This window comes from Scophthalmus maximus, chromosome 11 (assembly GCF_022379125.1).
Source record: "Scophthalmus maximus strain ysfricsl-2021 chromosome 11, ASM2237912v1, whole genome shotgun sequence".
Classification (NCBI taxonomy): domain Eukaryota; kingdom Metazoa; phylum Chordata; class Actinopteri; order Pleuronectiformes; family Scophthalmidae; genus Scophthalmus; species Scophthalmus maximus.
Window position 1 is genome coordinate 10,441,883 of NC_061525.1, and position 24,932 is coordinate 10,466,814.

Genomic DNA, 24,932 nt, shown 5'->3' on the forward strand with positions numbered 1-24,932 from the left:
TCAATTTTTAAACTGCAGTATCATTGCTGTACAGGGTTCCATTCACACCACATGCACACTGGTAGAACCAAAAAATATTAAAAATAATGACAACAAATGTTTTAAAACAATGTTTTGTTTAAAAATAAGTTAATGGAGTGTGAAATATCCCATTTCTCCGTGGCTGTGAACGCATCGTATCATACGTCCTGACGTCACTTTACGTTAGCGCCGAGTGTGACGCAGCTGGTCTCAGGTCGGTTCCCCGGTTGCACCCGGGCCGTTGGACCGACTGCGAACTGACGTCGGGTCTGTGAACGGAAGCGGAAGCTGGGGGGAGCACGCACGACGTTTGGCGCGCTTGTCCGAGCTGTTGGCGCCAGCGACACAATTGACAGAGCGCCGTCCCTGCGAGCAGCGGTCCGTTTGCTGCGCTGCTAATATTTCAGTAAATTTGTCATTTGTCGCCGCTCGAACACCTCCGCGGACATGACGAAGCTCTCCGAGGGCGCGATAGAGGTGAGCCGCAGCTCTGCTGCCATGAGAATGGACTTTGTAAACGAAAAAAGACGTAAATTAAACATGGCCAGCTGCCGCCTTGTAGGGCAGGCTTTGTTCAGCTGCAGTCGCCGACAGTCGTTCGTTGTCATCTCCACTCTCTGTACTGTGAAGAGGAAACATTGGCTTTGTCGTCAACGCACTAAAATTAGGGATCGACCGATATGGATTTTTTAAGGGCCGATACCGGGTTTTTTTTCATCAGCCTTAGCCAAGGACCGATACGGACTGCCGATTTTCTTGAGCCAATATTTGGAGCCGATACTACTTTTGCTCCCTCAATTTACATCATAAAGATGACACAATGTTGATAACAAATGTTACGAGTCTCAATATGAAAAAAGGAACATTTATTGAACGTAAAAAAACGATATTTAACAAATAGTAAAAACAGGTGAGGTAGAACAAGGACGCCTGTATGTAAATAACGCCGGGAAAAAACTGTGGCCGATGCAGATACACGTAAAAAACGCAAACATTGGCCGATATATCGGCCGATCACTAACAAAAATACCAAACTAGCAAATGGTTTGACCGAACTAACGACGTGTGTTTACAGGCTCTGTCAAGTGGCACCGGAGGCAACGACGCAGTGCTTCAGTTGGTGGTGAGTATAACAACCAGGGACAAAGTCTTATCCACCGGTGCAGTTGTCATGCACACATCATCTGTCTGAGTCAGTTTGAGGAAGCATGCAGCAGAACCAAAGACAATTTATTTCCTTCAGCTTCTGAAAATGAATTTCACACAACTTTATAATCAGAAATACTAGGACATGTAGCAGTAAGCAGCAGTTTTCACTGCACACACTCAACAGCAGGAAACACGACGCAGCTCCCTGTGTGAGCTGCTGTGGGCTTATTTACAAAAACAAGTGGCGATGAATGTAATAATTTCCCGTCGACCTTGTGTTTGAATCATACACCAAAACTGAACAAAAGGAATTGTGTGATTGGATGTAGAATCACAACATCGACCGAGACGTAATAGTCGGTGAGACCAGCATTGATCCTTCAATGTATTGATCAGTGTCACCTGTATGTCACCTTTTCAGAACATTCGCAAGATTGATGGGGGAAACGGTCCGGCTCGCTTTCGGGTGATGATGAGCGATGGGAGGCACACGCTGTCCTGTAAGTTTTGTTTGTAATTGTTTATTTGGACTGAAAAAGATTTAATTTTCATTGTTAATCATTTACTTTTGAATTTATTCTTTCACCCAACCCTTATATAAAGGCCATTTAAGGTTTAAATGATGCCCTGATTACATTACAAATATAAAAACATAAATTCATTAATGTAAAAACAATTATGAACAGATATGCAACAAGTAATATAAAGTATAAAAGACAATTAATGCAATTTGTAAAAGCAGCAAATAATATAGTACGTATTTAAGACTTTAACTTGTGTACACAAACTTGCCTTATTCAGCTTAAAGATTAAGAGGGATTAGCTTGTTCGATTTTACTTTTTTCCACCATGTTGTTTCACTTGTGTGGAGCATAAACTTTAAAAAGCCAATTTCCTGTTTTCTTTGCTAACATGTTGATTTAAAAGTGCCACCCATTTATCATTGCCATATGCCATTATTTATATATATATATATATATATATATATATATATATGGTGATGGCCAAACTCTGACAGTCCACTATCACGTTTAAAGAATCAAATAAAATTCTAAATTTAGGAAGTGCACACTGGAGTTAAAAGCAATGTCTGTTTATATGAGCCGTTTGTCTTAAGAGCCCCTGAATCAAGCTGAGTGAACCCCTGCCTGATTCTCTGCTCATCTCTCTGCAGCCTTCATGCTCTCCACCCAGCTGAACTGCATAGCAGAGGAAGGAAAACTGGCCCCAAACTGCGTCTGCTTGCTGAAGAGGCATGTGACCAATGTGCTAAAGGATGGACGGTGAGTGTTGTTTTTAGGCTTTATAGAGTAGACAGGAGAGACTCTAGTGATAAAAGATTGTGCTAACACAATTGGAAGACATTTGGAATCACTTTTGCACGGCTAAATATGAGGAGGCGTTAAAGATGTGAACAATGCAATTTCCCGCTGCTCATGAAGATGACTCTTTACAGACGAGTGGTTATCATTCTGGAAATTGATGTCATCAAGCCTGCTGAAGATGTTGCTGGGAAAATAGGAGACCCCACTCCCTACACAGAGGGTGAGGCTTCAAAACACAGTGCATAGTAATATTTGCTGAATAATAAATACCTATCTTCAAGCGGTGCTCAGTGAAAACGTGTAAGAGGTGATACTGATATTTAGATATACAGCACATCACTCATACGTATTTGGGTTGTAGTGTCACCGTAGGCCTGTACTTATGTCAAATCCTTCTTTTAGGTCAAACAAAAGGCCCACAGTCGGCCCCAGTCCCTGATAACCGCCCTCCGCTGCAGCATCAAAATAAAAATGAAGGTGAGTGCAAGTTTGTATTTCAACTCTTGAACATGATTTAAAATGGGCGACGATGTTCAGAGTTCACATTTATTTGTGGAAAAATACGGAGTAGCTTTATAGGCAACCACTAGATGGCAGCATTTCTCTTCTGCTTTCTATAATTTGGTTGAAACAAAACAGTAATTTTGGCGCACCTTTGAGACACCTTTTTATTTTTAGCTCTCGAAGTGTTGACACAATTATGTTGTTGCATAACTGTCTCTGCCTGTACGACAATCATTTATCTTTTTTTGGACGCACAGTAGAGTACACAAACGGTCAAAGACTGAGCAGCACAGACTTCCAGGAGAGTGTATATTAACTCCACGAACAAACAAATGCATTTTTGAGATACCTGCAGTTGTTCGTGTACGGGTAAACAGTGGATCGTAGCATAGTTAATAACCTGGACCAGGAGAGATGTACAATCCGACTGTCAGAAGGGTTTTGCTGTCTTCTAGTTTCTGTCATAGCAGGTATTCATCCCTCTAATCTACCTTGTGGGAATTGAGGTTGTGGCAAGCGCCCTCCTCATCAGCACAGTCATTGTTCATTTCTCTGTGTGCGCTGCTTGATCTGGGGGCTTAATTACCAGAAGTGCAGTGGTTGGCAAAGCGGAAGGACTTAAGTGGACACTTTGAACTCTAATCCTCCGCAGGAGACGCACGCAAATCAAATGTGCAGCGCTTGTTCAAACAGAAAATCTCAAAGTCAGGCAGCAGCGCTCTCCTGGGGAAGAGCAGCTCCAGTTTGTTATAGCGTTTCACACTCTGCCCTGATTCTGTGAAATGTGAGTCATCCTTCTCACCCGAACGGTGGGTCACACGTCTCCAACAACTCGGTTTGATAGGATTTTTATTTCCTGTTTTGAGTCATTCGGCGTGTTTGGTTCAAGTTGACTGATAAATTTACTTTTAAGTCATTAGGTTTGTTTTCTTTGATGAAACTTTGCCCATGAAGTGAGATAATTACAATGATCACAGTCGCAATCCATAGAAATTGGATTCATGTAATTCATCTCTGATGAATAATGTATGTGCCTCTCTTGACTCCTTTCCATCTCTGCTCTTCATGGATCATTTATTTCTCGCTTCCTTCCTCCAGCAGTGAACAGAGGTTTCAATAGAGACTTTGGGAAGAAGGCCCCATCTGCTGTGCCCAGTACTCCAGGGGGCAGCTCCAAAGTTGTACCCATTGCCAGCCTCAACCCTTACCAGTCCAAGTGAGTATGTCACGTCCTGTCAAAAAGGTTTAATATTTTCCCTCATTGGAACAATCACAACACATACATGAAAACAATAAAATCCAACAAAAACCCACAAAGTCACAGCAAGAGACCGTGAAGTGTTGCATGTTCAATCTAAATGTTGAAGAAAACCGGAGGCAGGCACAATAACATGAATACCAAAATAATATAATGTGACTCTATACATACATACATATATATATATATATATATATATATATATGTGTGTGTATATATATGTGCACACTATATACACTGAATCAGTTCTGGCCAATGTAAAGCTTTATTTTAGATTGAACAGAAACATGAAAGATTTGTGAAAGTCATTGCCCGTAGATTGTCAGCTAGTGAGCACTGATACTTTATTTTTCAAACTTTAAACTAACTGGACAAATTCCTGTTTAATACAATTCAAGGTCATAGTTCCTCAACAAAAAAAAGAAGAAGAATCTTAATCAAAATAAAGAATTTCGCTGAGGTATCGTTCTCAAATAGCTATTCCAAACAGAGCAAAAATGTGCAGAGTTATCGGAAGGCGAGGTTCCTTGAAATGAAATTTCCAAAATCATACTGATTAATATGAGCAAAATCCAAAAGGATACCAACTGAATATCTGAGTTAGACCTCGACCGATACTGGATTTTCTGGGCTGATACCAAAAACAATGGGGATCATTGTTTATTAACTTTCCAGCAATGTATTTCACAAACAAGTTAGCGACTTGCTGTGAAGACACTGTTTGACTCTGCTGCACCATCTGCTCAGCTGTCATGAGGACTCTGCAACACAGCTGAGAGTATAGTGGATAAACTATGTGATGCCACCACTTCTGAATTTACCGAAACATCTTTTCCTGAGTTATGATCTGTAAAAAGGTTTTATGTTGGACAACATATACACTGATACCCATGTAACTGTGAATAGACAATACTGGTGTGGTTGTAGTTTGCAGACATTAGTTACAAAGTGTAAAAAAACCTAAACCTTCCTGTACAGTTTATCCACGTGGAATTGTTGAATTGCCAAACACTGGTGTTACTGATAACATTGCTAATAACTATGCTCTATTGTGAAACATCAGTTCGAGCTCATACTGACTTACTGGCACCTAAATGTAAATGTTGAGTAACCCGCTTAAAGTTATGTCATGGGTTAAAAAATATATAAAAAGGTAAACATTTTGTAAATGCTGGCGGGCAGCATGTGAGAATTGTGTTTTCTCCGAAAAAATCTGTAACAAATATGATCATGCAGTTCTTTTAACAAGCCATTTGATGCACGTTTTTGTATAGACTGTGTTCAATCACTGGCGACGCGTCGGGTCTGCATTTGACTTGCAGGTGCTGCTTAGCGAAAAAAGGTCCCACGCACAACTCAAGGAAGCAAGTAAATGATATAGGTTCAGTGTTGCCATTCACCCAAATGGCCACTAGAGGGCATATTATTAAAAGGTTTTGAATGAATAAATGAATTACCAAAAATGTGCAGATCTCACTTCTGGGTCCATGAGATCCTCTGAAAACGAGCATCGCTGACGTGAATAACATCAGCCTCGTCTTTGTCTGACAGGTGGACCATCCGTGCTCGTGTTACCAACAAGAGCTCCATCCGAACATGGAGCAACTCTCGCGGTGATGGCAAACTCTTCTCCATGGAGATTGTGGACGAGAGCGTGAGTTTTGATCTGCTCACATTTGTTATTTTCATGTTACGCAAATACGTTACAAGATCCTGGAAATCCTGTACTGTGCACGGCCTACTTTTAATATTGACTAAATGCTTTCTTTTATGACAGAGTGAGATACGAGTGACTGGTTTCAACCAAGAGGTGGACAAGTTCTACAGCCTGATTGAGACTGGCAAGGTAAGATGTTCCTGTGGGTAGTGATTCAGGGTGTCCTAATTATCTACCAGAACTTTCTTTCACTGTGCTGTTAAAGATGGATTTGGCCACAGACTATTCTATCAACAGCTGCCAGTACTTTGTGAGTTAAAACCATAGAGAATATGAATGAGTCATCTGGCTGCACTGTACCCATACAATAAGCAGCTTATGATCGTCTGCCAGCCTGTGTTGATCCCCCCGACTGTCCAAAGTCGTATCTTGTTTGCACCATTCAGGCAGGTGCAATGCATCCCCAGATCTCTTATTAACACGTGGTTCATCCCTCTGCACGGGCCAGGTCTACTACATCTCCAAGGGCTCCCTGAAGATCGCCAACAAACAGTACACAGCAGTGAAGAATGATTATGAGATGACGCTAAATGGGGAGTCCACAGTCATCCCCTGTGAGGACAGCTGTGATGTTCCCATGGTGCAGTGTGACTTTGTCTCTATCGGCGACCTGGAGAGCAGAGAGAAGGATGCCATCATCGGTAAGCAGCGCAATTAATGATCAACAAGGGGATTTCTGAACCCAACCTGTGTAATTAAATCACATCGGGCTGCTGTGGGATTTCTATCATGTTTACAGACTGTAGTTTGAGATTCTAATGCAAAACACCCTGTGGCCTAAACTATACAGGGAGACGGCATGCTGCCAAAAACCAAATATGAGTCCTGAAATCAGCAAAAATATGCCAAGTAAAGGTCAAGCCTGACCTGTGGACACTTGACACAGTAGTCTATCATGAACACCTGACGTACAGCAAGTGCAGGTGCTGAGAACTGTTGGCTGGTCGCAGCAATACACAGTGAATCTGGTATCTACTGATTTTGTGTTAAATTCTGCCTGCCTGCACAGAATGGGAAAGAAAAATACTGCTCTACAATGAAGTAACATCGCTAAACAGGTCTTTTTTCCCCCGGATGTTTTCAGATAACTATGAACCTGCCGGGATAAATTAAACTATGTCACGCCAGCACAGTCTAGGTAATTAATGGAAAACACTGGCCATGACACAGTAAATGGTCAAGGTCACTCTGACATCACAAAAACGTTTTTGGCCATAACTCACAAATTCATACGCTAATGATGACACATTTTCAGACACATGTCTAATTGGATGTGTGAATGATGAAGTGATTTTATATCCCACATGCTAATGTTCTGCAAAAACACTTTACTGGCCATTATTCAACGCCATAACTCTGGGAGAGGGGGGAGGGTTGTGATCATTTTTTCTTGCAACTTGACTGGTTGGTGTAGGCATGCAGCTGCAAGGCGGTTATTTTAGTTTTCATCTCGGTTATATAGAGTAGAGGTTTTTAGATGATGAGCAATGATGTTGCTGGTTGCACCCTTGCACCTTCATGCATAAATGGTTCTCTTGATTTATTGTGCTTGATTGCATTAATCAACAAAGTGTGATACATTGATTAAATATGTTTGTAGGAACAATTTAAGCCTATTTCATGGACTCGTTCCTACATTATGTATTTAAGTGCCTGGTATACAGGCCAGGGACCTGTATGAAATGAATTAATTATTTATTCCCCAAGGGGCAATTTGTGCCTGCAACCGCAGGACCTCGAGTGACCTGTGGGCGTTAACACCACAATGAATATTTATGATATTTATACATGGATACATTCAAGCATTTTCAGTGGTTTCAAGGCTTGACTAAGTCAAAAATATACCAGTCTGCCACAAAATTAAGACCAGTTACCAGATTTATGTAGTGGCTGTTCTGTGCACAAGAGAACAATATGATTTCCTTCAAAATTAAGCCATATGTGGTTAGTGTTTTTTTTTTTTTTTAATATTGCATACAAGATGTATAAAAGTAGGATCTAGTTACATTAATCCAGTGACCTCTGCCAATGTGTAACACTGATTTGATTTTACAGATGTGATTGGAGTGTGCAAAAGTGTGGACGATGTGACCCGCCTTACAACAAAGTCCAACAAGGAAGTGTCGAAAAGGACGCTCGATCTGATGGACATGTCTGGGAAGGTGGTGACTGTCACTCTGTGGGGAGAGGAAGTGAGTATAGACCTGAGATGGAGAGTGAAACGTGTAATGGGGCAGAGATGTTTAAATGGCTGAGGGAAATCAATACCAGCTTCATAATGCTACCATCGTAATGGTCAAGTTTTCTACTCGGAACACTTTCCAAATGTTGATAATCACCATCAGACTCGGGAACACTTTCCAAATGTTGATAATCACCATCAGGAAACAATTGTCTTTCTCTCTGTGCATTTTCTCTGACCATTAAGAGAAATTCAATTTGATTCATTTTGTCTTAAAGCTGTAGCACAGAGTCACACATTGAACACAACGATGAGCAACTGCAGTACAAAAAAGCCTGTAATATACACAACCTGTGTGTGCGTTCAGTGTTTATTGGAGGTGCAAAAAGTGGACTAAATTCCCCGTCACAGGGTGATGAAGTAACTGCTCGTGCAGTTGACTTTTACCTGTGGCTCTGAGGGACTGTGCTGAGTTTGCCACCATTTCTTTCCTCCTGACAAGAAGCACAGTGTTCCCCGTTTGTTTGTTCGACAGTTACTTCTTTTCCAGAGGGACTTGCTGAGGTACACAAGTTGTGTTGTTTAAGGAGAACAATGGCAAAAACCAGGCAGCAAGTGTTGGAAATCTTTTTCTGAAGGCTTTACTGTTGCCCCCTCCTCCCTCCATTATTGTTTCTCCTCAGCCGCTTTCCCCAGGCTGTCCAAACAATGCAAGGGAAAATCTAACAAAAATTTTACCAAAAACATTTTTTCTAAATCAATTTGACACTAATATTTGAACTAAACTAATAAATGTGCTCGGTTTGGCACGGATATCCAGGCTGATCAAAGGATGGATCCTAATGATTGTTTATACCCTGACTTTTCCTCTGGGTATGAGATGTTTGATTATGAGTGAACTATGTATCCAACAACTGAGATTTTGTACAGATATCATCTTCTTACCTTGAACCACCATAAGGCCAAGATTTAAAATGACAGACATTAGCCTTGTTAAATGTGAACATTCGACCATGAAGATATTACTCCAAAAGTGCAAGAATGAGTACATAAACGTTTATCAAACAAACTGCTAAGACCGCTTCAAGTACTCCATTATAGAAGTTATTAAAACCTTTTTGGGAAATGATTCAAGCAGTGATGTAGTAGCAAGCCGTTTGGCAGAAGCACAGCGTAATGGACAGGCTGGGGTGTAAGCTTTTAGCCACTACCGTGGCCAAGGAAACCTTGCAGCGGCACCACCAGCATGGCTGTAGAGTCTTTAGAGTAAAGTCTTTTTTATACATAGTACCAACACACGACTAGAACAATAAAGGAACAAATCAAATCCAGACAAATACAAGTAACAACAACATTTAAATAACTGTCTGCCCTTTGTCCTTGTGTAGGCAGAAAAGTTCAATGGCTCTGGACAGCCCATTCTGGCCATCAAGGGGGCAAAGCTGTCAGACTATGGTGGCCGGTCCCTCTCTGCATCCTTCAGCAGCACCCTGATGATCAACCCAGACATCCCTGAGGCATATAAACTCCGAGGCTGGTAAGTGAGCCTGGGGCTCATAGATAATGCAGTGCAGAAAATTGCTTATATGTCGTAGCAATTGTAAATCCATGACAAATTGCTTTTAACGCAGGTGAAAAAACATGGGTATACATTTAACATTTGGTGCCAAAGGGCTTTTCCTTATTTATTTTTCTCCCTGGAAGCCAACTTCTCACATGAAAGTATTACTATTGAAATTGAAGAACTCTGAGGATTTACACTGCGTGTTTCCATTACCCGAGTTGTGAGCGTGCATGCTCCGATTCTCATTATCAAGATTAGCTTTCCAACATTAGTCACAATGTGGGGTGCTCCAATAAAGCATTACATATAAATGGAAATCACACTTGGATCTGTGGAAATGTGTTTTTTTTCTCTCTCTCCTCTAATAGCCTTTCCCGATTAAGTGAAATCTCTGCTCATTTCTGTGTGATTATGTTGATTATAGGATTTTTTTAAATATCAGTGTTTGTGTAGTGTGTACATGTTCTCTTCTGTTTGTTTTTCCTTCGATACATAAAATTATGTGGAAATTAGACAAAATATCTAACCCCTTAAAATCAGTGCTTACCTGTACATTATGTCCTGCGTACTGCACTATCTACTTTGTTAGAAGTGCTAGAGCTACAGTCAGTTTTATTATAGTACACTATCACAAATAAGACATGTGACTCTATTCCTTGAAGATTTTCTCTTGGCTTTTCTTGCAGAGAAATAGACAAAACATTCAAGTCTGGAGCTTTCATCTTTTCTCTGCTCTCCAGCGCCAGTTCCTCGTTTCTTCAGTTCCTAAATTATTTCTTTTCCCCAGTGAACAACATAAGTTTGCACTGTATGTATTTAATTTCTTTGTACCACCAGCAGAATGGATATAAGTCATTTTTGTTGTTCTTTGTGTCTATTTTTAAAAAAGCCATCACCTGGTCAGTGTGTGGTGTCAAGGTTTATAGAGGCACATTGTGAAATGGCTGTATGAAGTGATGCAGTTTGGCATGTGATTGATAGATGAGGCTCACATAGACTGAGGCGGGGATGTGGTGAACTGATGGATCTGAATTGAGATCTTACTCAAGCAGGTCACGTCTGCCCCTCCTCTCTGACATGAAGCAGATGTATGTATTTGTTAGTGGGAACCAGTGGTTTCTATCCAAAGGGTTTCATTTATTTCCCTCCCAGTGCCACTGCCTTCTCTGCACCAATAAATAAAAGATGGTAGATAGTTGAAAATTCTTAAGTTCAGTGTAGTCTTTTCCCTGCTTTTGACAAATCTGTCTGAGTATTTACAACAACCTTAAATCTTAGTCAAGCCATGTAAAATAACTGAAACTACAAAATATGTCTTAAAATCACAGTACTAATGGTTCAGAGTAAACTCTTTCAAAACAGGCTACAGATATCGACCATTCAGCATTAGACTTTAAAACCAGTCGCCAGCTTCAATGTTGTGGCAGATCGGTGTATGCTTGATCAGGGGAACTGATCTGCATATTCAGAGCAGTGAAATGTGACTCAGCTTGGCAGGTGAGAAAGAGGCTGATCACAAATAAACCCACTCAAATGTGCCCAATCAATCAGATGTTTTGACGTGCGGTAAATTCTTGATGATAGCTTTAGCACTCGCCTCTGGCTTCTCTGAATATAATTTTTCAGAATGTAAATAACTGCTATTAACATCTTAATAGCAGTTTACATTTGTGTAGTGAGAACATGTTGTATTATGAGAACCACTCCTGGGTTCTCTGCTTTTCATTTACCTGAAAATCATTTGAGTCCTGCATCAGATTCCACATCCCTGCTGTAGCGCAGTTTTTCCACACTTCATCTGCTCTCTTCTGCGTGATGACAGGAGCTTGTTCCCCGTGTTCTCCAGCAACTCCTCAGTTGGACAGCTGGAAATAATGATACTTAAATGCTTGTGTAGGTTTATCCACTGCAGAAGGAAGTGTTGGCCCACGCAGGCCCTCTTGGACACGGGGGTTCCTGCTGGTTTGAAGGCCTCGACTAATGACCAGTTTAAAAGTCACACATGGCAGGAGGCCAGGCCTGACTCGTCATTTCGATGCAAGTCAGTCACAGCAAGAACCACCACGAAGACAAGATTGTTGTGCGGCATGTCTGAGTGCTGAGACACAGCCGGCTTCACGCTGTGAAGGGAATGGAGAGAATAGCCTCCTTAGTTATTTGTTTTCCGGCTGCATTACAGAGATGATAAAGGATGTGCTGAGAAGCGAGATGTCATAGTGTGTTTCCACTGGTAGCTGCTGTTGTTGGTGATAAACCTGGGTCTCAGGATGGTAACACTTCTTCTTGCACAGAAGAACCAAAAACCCTTATTTCCTCAGCCAAACAAAGGCCCGCCTTAGGGTCCACCAAGCCTGCTGAAACATTGTTTTACTCTTAATTTTTTTTATTTAGTTTTTTGGTGCAGACCTTTGGGACTTCATCAAATAAACTGTCTGTGCTTGGTTGGGCTGGTGACTCGCATTTTAGTGGTGTCACTCAGCACTTTCCAGTGTTCATATATTCAAAGCTGAGGAGTTTCCTTTAATGTCTCACTCATTAATCTTGCAGTGATGAAAATGTCTTTATTTTCCTCAAATAAAAACCCTGCACTATGCACTAATTAATTTAGCTCTTTGGGTTAATCTGGGGCCTTAGTGCTTGTTAACTTTCATGCGCTGTATGCCTCCACCCTCTGGTTGAGATGACTTGACACAGGCTGCCAACGTTTCTCTAAATCTACAGTAAATTCTTTGTGAAAATTATCTGTGTGAAATTCCCATGTACACTTTCATCCATGTAACTGTGCAGAGGCAGCTGACCATTAGGTGGCAACAGCACATTGAGAGATGCTCGTGCCTCCTTTTCCACCCACACAGGAAAATCACTGCTACACTTAGTCATGTTTATTCTCACTTCTCGACGCCATCAATCTCAGACATTCACCATGAATTAATTTAGTCACACAAGTCCAAGCTGACATTTTCTCTGTCTTATCAAGACTCCCAGTAATTTCACATACACAGACCAAACCGCACATAGATAGGGCAGTAATTATGTCTGCCGAGAAGCAGACCAGCTCCAACACGACTGAACATGATGCCTCATTATTTAATTGACTGTTACTTCACCCAAATGTTTTACAGTGGTGTTTTGATTTAATGTTCCTGTCTGAATTACTTAGTTATTAGTAACTCACTCGCTGAATGTTTTGAACCAAGTTTAGTCACAGAGGTATCGGCACAAGTGAAGATGGATACGTCTCATTGGTGTATAAAAGGAAGCCGCCGTGTCTCCTTTCAGTCACCACTTTCAGGACCCTTCAGCCGAAGACACTTTCCCCACATGTTCCACCGGATCTGCTCAGTGGCATACTATTTTTTTTGTAGTTTAATTATTATTTTTTAGAGTATTTCAGGACAAAAAAGCCCTTTGAACACCTTTGGTTTTGTTCTGGAAAATTATACACATACACTTCCGGTAGAGCAGTCAGAGGCAGATTAGGGTTAAGTGTCTTGCCCAAGGACACTTTGGCATGCTGACTGGGGAAAGTGGCGATCAAACCCCCGACCTCTTGGTTAGTGGACGACCCTCTCCATCTCCTTGAATCCAGACTGCATTATGACTGCATCAATTGCATCACATTTAATTTCATATTTTTAATTTTAAAAAACTATTCCACAGTTTTTAGCATATAGTTTTTCCATGATAGCTTTCTCCATGGAGCTCTTTACAGGACAAAGTTATTCAAATTGAAGAGTTTACTGATGCATGCTTAAAAGTCCTGGTGTGGAGGGATGACATGTAAATGTTTGATAACCGTGTTCTCGCTCTTACTTGTCACTGTCTCTTACGTACTTGTGCAGCCTGTGTCATCTGTGCTGAGAGTCTTCTTTCAAGTTGCTGCTTGTTCCATATTTGACCACATGTTAGTCACTGCAGATAAAATAATGTCTGCCACATCATTATAAATTAACACTTATCGTGTTTGTTGTTTGCCACTCTCAGCCGAGGCATTAGTCTTAGCCCGCAGCAGTAAACCCTGCTTACTGAGTATTTCGCATCACCCTCTTCATACCTCCTCCTCCTCCGCTGTGTCTATGCTACCGTCTTGTCCTTGTTCATTGACAAACTGACATTTGACATGTCTGTGGCATGCACATGCTTGTCTGTCACCCTGCACTCATCTTTCTGTGCTCCTGCAGATAGTTTGTCTCACTGGAGCCATGCTGCTCTAAACTGGGACATGCCTGCTCTCAGTTGACTGTTGCACATTTTCTGCCGGATTTAATTTGTCCTCTTTTTGTCTCATCGATCACGAACACTGTCTTCTGTGCCATTTCTGTTTCCTGTGCCCCTTCGCCGTCTCTGATGATAAAAACGGCTGCAACTTTTTAACTGGATGCTGTTCGTTGTTACACCCTTTTTCGACTAAAGTGAACCTTGTGCTAGTGCTGGGGTGGTAATATTGTAGGTACAGAGTTGGTTCAACTGCAAACCTTTTAAAAAGGGTTGCTTTTCCACCGACTAAAGCTGCCATAGAGCAACGCCATTACGTCGCTGCATGTCTCTCATTTCCCAGCCTCACTTGTGCAGACCTCAAGCACCATCATTGTATATGCTTTGTCCCTGGAGATCCCTCTAATTAATTTTGGACATCAGCTGACGACCACACTGCAAGGAGACGGTTTGTCTCCTCCATGGTCCTCTGCTACTCCGCTTTGGAATCCATAACATTAGTTGTCAGTCTTCTCTGCAGACAATAAGTTGCACAAGCTCACTGCATTATTTAATTTTTTTAAATGTTGGTCACAACAAAGTTTTGGTTGGTCTTGTAAGTCATGCTAATCCTGCCCACAGTCTGTGATGTAAGCGGTTCTTTTTTCTAGACCAGTAAAGAGTTGGTGCCACTCTGGAACCAGTTTTTCTGTCCGAGAACCGGTTCTTTGCGTTTCGAACCGCCAAAAAACGAGATTAGGCTCTTGCTTCAACCAGCCCTTGAACTGCCTTGGTGGAACAGACATATGTGATAACTTGTTGAGCGTTTCGCACTTTTTTTGGTTTCTGTCAAACCAGATGTCCGGAGCAGCCATGTTACACTGAAGTCCGGCTAGTCTACCTTTAAGAAGTGATGCATTTTTAATCGGCTCAGCTGTGTCTTCCCTTCACTTTTCTCCTCTGTAGAACATCTGTCTTCTGAGAGATGTTGAGCTATGACAGAACATGTTATCTCCATTAAGTCCTTATTAATTTGTCAGAATACATTTTCTCTTGACACGCTTCTAATGGGGGGCAGGCACAATTACAGCAAAGCAGAACAGGTACACTGGTGAGGAATTTGGTGCCACAATAACAAATTGCTCACATTTGTCAGTAGGAATGGGAAGCTGGCAGCCGGCGCGTTGCTCCGGCCACAGTGTGAACCGTTAATGGGGATATTTTCAATTAGTCCTGCCTCCAGGAGCAAGGCATGCACTCCCTGTATTTACAACCCGACCTCCCCATTGTGCACCACTTTGCCTTGTGGCCAACAGATTAGTAGGCTTTATTGATCTCTGTAACCATTTTAACCCCCCCCCCCAACTGCATTTTACCTCTACCCATCTGTCTTCTTCCTCTGCCCCGCCTTCCCTCTTCAGCTCCCCTTTGTCTTCCCTGAATTACTGGGACCATTGGGCAAAAATTGGTTTCTAATATCACCCTAACAGCCCTGACCCCGGCTGTCCCTTTGCTGTTGATTCATTTCACAAGCCTCTTAGCTTGAGTTGCTCTCAGCTGAGCCACCCTTGCAAATGGATGCTCTGACTTGAACAAGTAAAAAAAAAAAAAAACTGTTCATTTTATAGTCTTATGTCTGTTGACAGTAGAATAGGTGAAATATAAGAAAGTCATTACGGTCTGTCATGAGTCGGATAACATTTTAGTAAAGGATTGCTACTTCTGTGGAGAATTTAAATGATTGATTAATGGATTGGTCAATTGACAGAAGATTATTTGGCAGCTATTTAGATCTAATTCGAGTTCAACATTATGGTCATTTTTAAAGCAAAAAGACCAAATATTTCTCAAATATAAATATGTTGTGGTTATCTTGATATTCTATGATATTAAATACTTGTAAATAAGCAAGATAATTGTATCAACTTGGGTGTTGGAAATTTTGATGCATGTTTTTTTTTTTTTTAACTGTTTTCTGACAATGAAGTTATGGACTAATGAATACATTTTTCAGTTGCTGGCTGAAGCTCTCCTTCGTAGACTCTGGTCAAATCAGCAATAACTGTTTTTTACTCTATTCCAAAGGTATGACCAGGAGGGCCATGCCATGGACGGACAGTCTCTGACGGAGTTGAAAGGTGGCAGCGGGGGAGGGAACACCAACTGGAAGGCTCTGTCCGACATTAAGACCGAGCACCTGGGGCATGGAGACAAGGTACACACATGCTCGGCTTTGCCTTGATGCACTCAAACATTCAAGATATGGTAACTCCTGACATTGTTATTCAAGGATGACTCTTTGAAGATACTCAAGGACGAACTGAAACGCCTGTGTTGAATCCCAAACAACAAATATTAAAGTGCTCACAGTCAAGCTGCATTTGTTATTTAAAATATTCACATTACAAACGTCAGGTCTATACAGCCCGACTGCAGTGTAACCTTGTCACTCTTTGTCAACGTGATGAATCTGGATCATCAGTGATAAAATCACTGCACCACATGTGCTTGCTTAAAACTAGATCCCGCAAATGTTCCTGATTCTACTTCTCATTAATCTCCATTGCATTGTGGGTGTCCTCTCAAAGTCTTGGTGTGTGTTACATTTATCTCTGAGATTACATGGTCTCTGTTCTTTGCCCTCTGTAAAAAATAATGACTGCCTTTAAATACTTAAAGTAATATGTATTCTTTAATTTTACTCTCTTTTTTTTGGGCGCTCACTGAAGTGTTATGAATTGCCCATGGTGGATAATCTGACCTATTCAGAGATCTTAACTTGTGTAATTTAACATAATTTTTTACACATTAGTAATCATCACAGTGTGGTGAGAATATCCCATTAAGACTAGGACAATTAATTGTTGCAAGTTATTATGATAAGGTACCAAGAGGCACAAGAATGACAGTTTTGCACTGGATGTAAAAGACACGAGTAAGACATTGGAAGGGAGGGATGTATTGTGCAGTGGGAAGCTTAAAAGAGATGTTGCCCAATGATCCTTAGGAAACAAAGGGAACTACACGGATTAAACAAGAGCAGCAGTTATCTGGAAGCCTCAGTTAAGAAACAAAATGTTTTTAGAGAATTTAGTACTTTCCATTTTTATTTTTCAGTGGTTTAGGCCGGATGCATACCAGCTCCCCGAGGCTGCGGATGACCCCGTCTTGTTTCGGGTGCACTTCTAATTGTCTCTCGTATGGCCAGCACTGCAGGTGTCCCAGTCACAGACAGTAAAAGGCTTATTGCTCCTCCTCATACCTCCCTTTTAATGCAGTCGCTTCAGCCGTTCTATCATTTGAACGCCTTCAATGGAGCTTAAGCAGTTACATCAGATATTTTTTTTTCCCCATGTCACATTTCACCTCCAAATCCTGACTGTAACCATTAGCCCCCTGTCAGGTGAGAGGCTTCTCTTGGCATTAGCTCCCCGCTGTTGCGGAGAAAAAGATTGACCCTAGGCTACCGATGCTCGTGCTCCCTCTCAGGAATGCATGCGATGAGGCCTGGTACTGACAAAGGAGCTGAGCTGAGGCTGTCCAACCCCTCTGAGACATCCAATACACAGGGGCATGGGGGTCAGGCCTCACAAGAACCCTCCCCGCCTCCCAACCAAAGTTTGCTGCAATTAATTATCCCTGTCACTAAGTCTTTGTGTCACAATCTCCAGTTTCCACATTGCTCCTGTGCCCTCTCTGACAGTAAGTAGTCACCCTCCCCGTGTTGACTTGACACTGCATTTGGAAAGGCCTGTGACAGGAGCTCGTTTCTCGCTCCTCTCTCCTCCTCCCACTGTCGCAGTGCTGGTCCGTCACACGCTAATTCGACGAGGTATTTATTTGATTAATTGAGGCTGATGTCTGGGTTGTGTTTTCGGTGAATCAAAGCGGTAATTAAAAAGGAAGGGCACGCAGAGCCGTGTGTTGGACTGGGACGATTTCCTCTCATTTGGTTTTCTGACATTTGCCACAATCTTAAAGGACTGTTATTCATCCAAAGTGACAAGGAGCAACAAATGTCCTGTTTTTGAAGTTAATTGGGGTCTAATGCGTTTCTCGTACTAACGTAATGGTCAGAGACGGGAAAGAATGGATTTTTGTTGTACTCAAGGCATATGTTCTGTTTTTGAATAGATAGCTTTCCTGTTCAATTATTTAGCAAATGTTAGAAATTTGAGCATGTGTCTTGCAATAATAACATGAGATAGTGAAATTGAAACAGGATGGTAGGATGACTGAATATTTTTAAGATGTCCTTTGGAAAAATTCTATTTAAAGATGCCTGTGACCATAGACTGTCCTTCACAGTAAAGATACTTGCATTGACATATTGGCATTGCTGGCTAGTTGATGTTCTTGGACTTTAAAAAGCTCTGCTGCCTGACCCTGAACAGGAACCTTTAGCCTTTACCAAAGCATGCAGAGGGCAAGTCTCCTCTTTGTTGTCTCAGTTGATGCTGAGGTTAATCGGAGGGGTGACCCTGTCCTAAACAATCAGCTGTTATGATAAAACCGAGTAAAGTCTTCCACATGAGGAGAGGTGAGGGGATGTCTCATCTGTAAACATGTGGAAACTTTTAGTCTCTTCATTACCGCACATCAAGAGCTTCTTTTTGTATTCATCCATTTCTATCCAATGTGCAATTCCTGTCACTCGCTTTGGTGTTTTTACTGTACTGACAAGGAATGCTTCCTGAAGGCTGTTTATACGTAAACATGGTTACCAAGTTCACAAAAGCAGCAGCTTCCTCACCAGCTTGCATTTGTATCTGTAGGATTCTGGTTGGGAGTGTAACCTGTGCAGCTACTGCACTAATGTTTCTTTCCTGAATGTTCACATGCTCCTGAAAATGTAATCTTAATATTAATTTCATGCTGGTTCATTCCTGGTTTTTAAACAGTCAACAAAAAAACCCCAAAGGTTGTGAGAGAGAAAAGACCGCTTCTAGTGACGAGTACATTTCAATAACTTTATTTGGCAGTGGTGTTCTATTGATATGGATTTTGTTTGTTTATATTCCTGTTTATAGGCAGACTACTACACCTGCAAAGCTACCATTGTGTACCTGCGCAAGGAAAACTGCCTGTACCAGGCCTGCCCGAGCCAAGACTGCAACAAGAAAGTGGTAGACCAGCACAATGGCATGTTCCGCTGTGAAAAGTGTGACAAAGAGTTCCCCAACTTCAAGTACCGCCTCATTCTGTCTGTAAGTAACTCAGCAGTGGCTTCCCTAAAACTTTCTGCTGTGCCACACATGCACACACGCGCATGCATATTCTAATGCACATATATTAAGTCCCTGTTCCTTCCTGCATAGTCCTGAACAGATGCTTCTGGCTGAGGCTGTGGGTGTCATCCTTCTCTTCCTTCTCACTGACTCGTCTTTCTCCTGACTTACTGTCCTTATTCATCCTTCTGTCCCCAGAGACTCAAGCCACTCTTTCGCCTTATGGCTCACCCCCTGAGGCTCAACATGGCCCCAACCTGCTCTTTGTAGTTGAATTTAGAGACATCCTGCTGATGTTCTGCTGTTTCTGTGACGCAGCACAATCAGAAATTCATCTTGGATTCTTTACAGTTGCGTTAGAGCAATGTCGGTTTAATTGCTGCATTTTTCCATACTGTGCTATTAGCCATTTCACAGAAAGTGCAGTAATAAACACAAATACTCGTCTTCTCGGCTCATTTGCAAACGAGCATTATTCAAAAAAAAAAAAAAATGGCAACACAAAAACTCATCGAGTCAGCATCAGAGCATTTGCAGCCAGGCATCTGAAATTAGCGGCTTTTGTTTTGTACCACTCACCAGTCGAACTATTGATATTCTTCACAAGCTGTAGCATAAGCCGTGAATTTGCTTCCCCTGTATGTATCACAAGTGCACTATGACTCTGTTTTGGCAGAATATAGGCTATTTGGAGGATGTAATGACTTGGGAGAATAGAGATGCCTTTTGGTTAACAACACACCACGTTGAAGCATCTGGCAACTAGTCAAATAAACAAAGGATCAAGACACTGTTATACAAAACTAACACTAGAAGGCGGCATTAGTAGTAATGTGGGACTAGAACCAGAACATTGTGGTGAAGGAGGAGCTGACCCGTGACGTTCCGACTTCGCTGCCATGGTCATCAGCTCTGGGTAGTGACCGCAAAGACTGACATTGCAAATACAAGCGGCCGAAATGAGCTTTCACCGTGGGGGGACTGGGCTCAGCCTTAGAGATAAAGTGAGGTGCTCGGTCCTCAAAGTAGAACGTAGCAACGTTCTAAGGGAAAGATTAATTGTACTGCACTAGTATGCATTAAGTAATCTTCCTACTTACACTTGCTTCTTGTTTTCTGTTGACTCGTCAGGCAAACATTGCAGATCATGCGGACAACCAGTGGGTGACTTGCTTCCAGGAGAGTGCAGAGGCCATCTTGGGCCAGAATGCAGAATACCTTGGGCAGCTCAAGGAATCGGTGAGACTCCTCTTCCTGAATACAATTACTGGCCTCAAGAAATGGCCGGAGCTAGTGCTACACCTCAGGCCTTGTTACAGTCAAACATGCACACGTACTCCATCTAGCATAGATGCCTCTGTGCTCAAGACACCTACTGTGCTTTGTTCCTTCCAGGAGTAATTACTTTGAAAGTCACAGGAGTCTTTTCTTAGAGTTCCCTAATCAGACACCTTCTTCATAAAATGATGAAACTGCCAATGATTAAACTTCTTGAACCAACTGTATTTTTTCTCACGTTCAGAATGAAACTGCCTTCGATGAGGTCTTCCAACAAGCCAACTTCAACACGTTTGTCTTCCGCAACAGAGTGAAGCTAGAAACGTATAACGTAAGTAAAAACAAGAATGGTAATTAGCCTGATAAAATGCCTAAGGGTTTGTCACCGCAGGATGCTTTCTAGATGGACCATATCGCTGTAGTACAGTAGAAAATATGCCCCTGAGAGCCTGGGAGGAGAAAAAAAAGGATCCCCTAATACACCAATTAATTCCTGCACAGCACATAGAGAGGGTCTTCGTGTTTTAGCTGCTGTATATGTATCCTATTCATTAACAGAACGACCCAGGTTTAATTTAATTGACAGAACCTTCTACCAAAAAAAAAAAAGCTGGACATTTTCATTGGCTTTATGAAGGGTGCACACACAGATTAGTGTCGGTCACCGTTTCCTGTAGGCCACACAGATAGAGGTTAGCTTTGAGGGAAGCACATAAAAGAATTGATTGGGCTGGGACACTGAGCAGGAAGTCTGGAGCCCAGCCAGAGGCTGCATCCGCCTCCAACACACAGTCGAGGCCACTGTGTCTGTCACATTCGGCTCAGCATCCTTAACCGCCCGTGGCACTGCTACAAGCAGGTATTGGCTGCTGCCTCTAAGCCCCGCATTTCTTCAACAGAGACACCTGCAAAAACCCTCTTCCACTTAATTCTCTCCTTCTCAGAACAACAAGCCAGACACTGCGTCGTGCTCTCACACGTCGTCATGTGTACAGTGTTGTATAGCTCGATGTGAGACAAAGCAGGTAAATGATCTCCGTCCATCACGTTGAGTCACAGTGAGACTTGACATCAAATCGCTAACAATTGTCCTTACACACGTATTTACAATGTCGAAACTGACCCGATTAATCAATTAGTCGGATGAAATAAAATCGGCAGCGTTTCTGATAACTGATGATACTTGATGCTGTTGAATCAAAACACTCCATGATTAATTGCAGTTTACCAAAACAAGCGTGATGAACAGTTTGTTCATGTGGGCGTGATGCATAATTTAATTAACACGGATCAAAATCAAAGTTGCGTGTAGGCATTCAAAATATTGATATGATTTTGCTCTTGTGTGGCAATTACGTTGTCACTCGACATGTCATTGATGGATGGATTTATTACTTTTAAGTGGAATCAGGAATTCCTGTTTGTAATATTTAAAGTGTTGGGATGTTAAGGTCTCATTTAGCTTGCATCTAGACACTGCATATATGTTTCCTTTGAAAATGGTTGTGTCACTATTGTTTCTTATTCTTCATTTTGTTTGTCGCAAAAATTCTGGTGCGAGGATGTGACATGGGCCAAGAACAAACCTCTTAAATTTCGGTGCGGATCTGGGCGAAGGGACCGATACAGGATTTTTTTCACTTTAACATTGCGAGATAGGGCAGTTTTTTTCCAGGAAATAAACTCATGGATCTTCATTTAAAATGTAGTCATATCGAGGGGACTGATATCTGAGTGTGTGAAATATGGTGGGGCTTGATTCAATTAGAGAGGACTGTTGAGCCTTGGCGGAGGTTTGCGCTCTACTGAGTGCAAGTCTAGTTATATGGGAGATTTTGTTCCATTATTCTTTGGTTATAGTGCAAGGTGAGAGCGCGAGTGTCCAGAGTGGTGAAGTGATTCCTCACACTTTCCCCCCTGAGCACTGTTGGCCTGGATTTCACCAAAGATCAATTGCACTTAACCAGTTACCACGGCTGAGATAGAACCACTGGTGTAGCATCACGTGCAAGCAGTGTTTCCTCTAGGATTTTTTTCAGCAGCGGGGGCAGGCCAACTATTTCCTTCAATCCTGTTCATTCCCTGGTGAGTTAAGAAAAAGTTCCATGTCCAAGTGTGGATCAACAACCAACTTGGCTGTGTGATGTTGGTTGCTTCCTGAATCACAAACTCACCTTGTCCAAACTCACCCACTCATCAACTGAAACCACTGCAAGCACCACTGGGAGTGAAATGTATATATTGGTGGATGAAGGATACAAGGAAATCACTGTAATAACCCTCGCTCATAGTTCACCGGCTTTGGTTTAAGATAAAGTTCTTAGTTTACATCGGACAGAGACTCCATTTCTGAGGGACAATTATAATGTTTACTATTTTAGAATATAGTGTTATTTGTAATGGTTAATTCAGGTGTTTTGTTATTGAGATTTTTTTAAAATCATATTTTTGTATTTTACATGTTCATCCATACTTGCATCAAACAAATCAATATCAAACAGGCTATTTTTCAAGTGTTGGCCCCGATTCAAAGGAAAATTATTTACATTTCACCCACTTCGGCAGCGGAGGATTAATGGAGACAAAATGAGTGTAACCTTTGTTTAAATGCAGAGTAATGGCCTTGGTGGAAATGACCTTCCTGTGTCTAGACAGCTGTACAAGTAGCTCTGGCTTTTCAAAAAAAATGCCTCTTTTCTTTTCTGAGGCAGTTGAGCCAGTCACATTAACCCACTTTGTCGAAGCAGTAGGGAAGTTGTCTGCATCGGTCTCCAGCTGATGATTAATATATGGCGGTCTTAAACTTTTGGTCTGCACGGATTCCCCCCTCCCCCCTTTGTTCCCCCCTTTCATATATACCAAGTTAAAAGGTCTGACGCATTTTCATTTATTTACATTTTGTACCCTTTGGGACCATCTTAGCCTTGGGGCGACATCACAAGCCGCATGGATGTTCATGCACAGGTGCTTTAATGTGGAGCATACCTGTGTACATGTCGGTGTTAATCAAAGAGGCAGTGTTGTTTCAAATCGAATACTCCTCTCAGTAACCTCACATTTAGTACTCTGTGGACATTGGCACACTGGCACTCATAGTGCATGAGTTTCGACAGCGTAGTGTCGCAAACCAAACACCTGCCTTTTGCAACTTGTGACTGTCGTCTTTCCTCAGCTGCTATTTTCATAAATGTGAGCAAACACTGGTCTCTGCCCCACGGAGCCCGGGAGGTGATATGGACTAACTTGCATTTGTGGTTTACTAAATTCGCACATGCACAGTGAGATCCAAAGATCCCCTCCTGAACTCCCATTTGAGTTCCGTTCATTAGCGCCGGGTTCAGCTCGTCTTAAGAAAATGGTTAGGTGTACTAATAGCCTACGGTTAGCACGTGCGGTTTATAAAAAAAATAAAAATGCCCATGTCACCTCCCAGGCTGCCTCTCCTTGGTAGCCAAGATGGTGACTGTTGGGTGTGAGACACGTCCATCTTTTTGACTTGTTCCAGTGCACCATGCGGGTACTCGCAGTGCACTGCATGTTTCCATACTCGTCAATGTGAAGTGCATTTATGCACTCATGCGCTCACTCACTTCACTCATGCATAACACGTGTGAGTGTGGACGTAAGCAAATTGAAACGCAAGCGAGCGTGTCCTGTCACTTGACCCTGGTTCTTACTGTGTAAGAAGTGAATGTATGTCATGAGTGGCCTTCTCCTTGTTTTCTCTGACAGGATGAATCCAGAATCAAAGCCACAGTGATGGAGGTGAAGCCAGTTGACCATAAGGACTACTGCAAGAGGTTGATCATAAACATAAGGAAACATGCTTCCCAGTAGGAAGCTGTGATCGGTTCCATCTCTGCTTGCTTTTGGAAGTTTTCCTTTCTTTCTGTACAGCCAACAAACAGCTCTAAACATATTACAGATATTTGCTTATGAAGCTTTGGTGTTTAATTTTTTTTTATGAATTTACCTCCTTAAGTAATGGAGTAAATGTTCACCTTTCCTTTGTGAGATAATGATTTGTGGGCTGATTTCTTTTTGTTTGGGGTGAACATAATAGACGAGCAGCATTTGTTTCTTCTCTTTCTGTTATTTGGGGAGGCCGAGCAGAGAGTGGGTCAGTAAGCCACAAAAGAAATCATCACCGTGTCTGTCTTAAGTCGGCCAGTTGTTCCTGCTTATGCTGTGGTCACGTGGGGGCGTGGGCTGCTGTAAGCAGAAGACCAGCACGGCTGCTAGCACTCGTTTCACCCTCTGACGCGCACTCAGAATGACTGGCCCGGACCTGCACATCCCTGATAAGACAGTTCACGCTCCCACACTTTTTCTTCATTTTCTTCCTTCGTTCTCACATACTTGCAAACATAAGCACATACACAGTACAAATATAATGGGAAATGTGCTGCATCCTGTTTACGTAGGTACCAGATGTATTGTCAATGCCTCTTACTGTTATGTGAGTTCTGTAGTTCTTTTCCCAAATATCAGAATAAAAATGTTTGTAACAAA

General features: G+C 42.0%; 1 protein-coding gene across 2 annotated transcripts; it reads left to right on the top strand.

Annotated features, from left to right (window-relative positions):
• Positions 1 to 317: 317 nt before the first annotated feature.
• rpa1 (replication protein A1) lies at positions 318 to 24,932 on the top strand. 2 transcript variants are annotated; one of them, XM_035623355.2, is made up of 17 exons: positions 318 to 498; positions 1,097 to 1,144; positions 1,592 to 1,670; positions 2,345 to 2,453; positions 2,627 to 2,715; positions 2,898 to 2,972; positions 4,101 to 4,215; positions 5,809 to 5,911; positions 6,035 to 6,103; positions 6,423 to 6,615; positions 8,030 to 8,166; positions 9,545 to 9,693; positions 16,000 to 16,129; positions 18,945 to 19,121; positions 20,274 to 20,381; positions 20,665 to 20,751; positions 24,153 to 24,932. In XM_035623355.2, exons 1-17 carry the CDS (start codon positions 469 to 471, stop codon positions 24,255 to 24,257), a joined length of 1,803 nt encoding a protein of 600 aa, XP_035479248.2. In that variant the 5' UTR covers positions 318 to 468; the 3' UTR covers positions 24,258 to 24,932. The 2 variants fall into 2 exon arrangements, with proteins under 2 accessions (XP_035479248.2, XP_035479247.2); XM_035623354.2 differs by having other exon boundaries at positions 319 to 498; positions 4,098 to 4,215.

Bases quoted from the DNA above. Each gene is read 5' to 3' on its own strand.
- rpa1 (XM_035623354.2), top strand. From the start codon at position 469: ATGACGAAGCTCTCCGAGGGCGCGATAGAG. The intron at 499-1,096 runs GTGAGCCGCAGC...GTGTGTTTACAG, and splicing joins TCTCCGAGGGCGCGATAGAG to GCTCTGTCAAGTGGCACCGG. The intron at 1,671-2,344 runs GTAAGTTTTGTT...ATCTCTCTGCAG, and splicing joins TGGGAGGCACACGCTGTCCT to CCTTCATGCTCTCCACCCAG.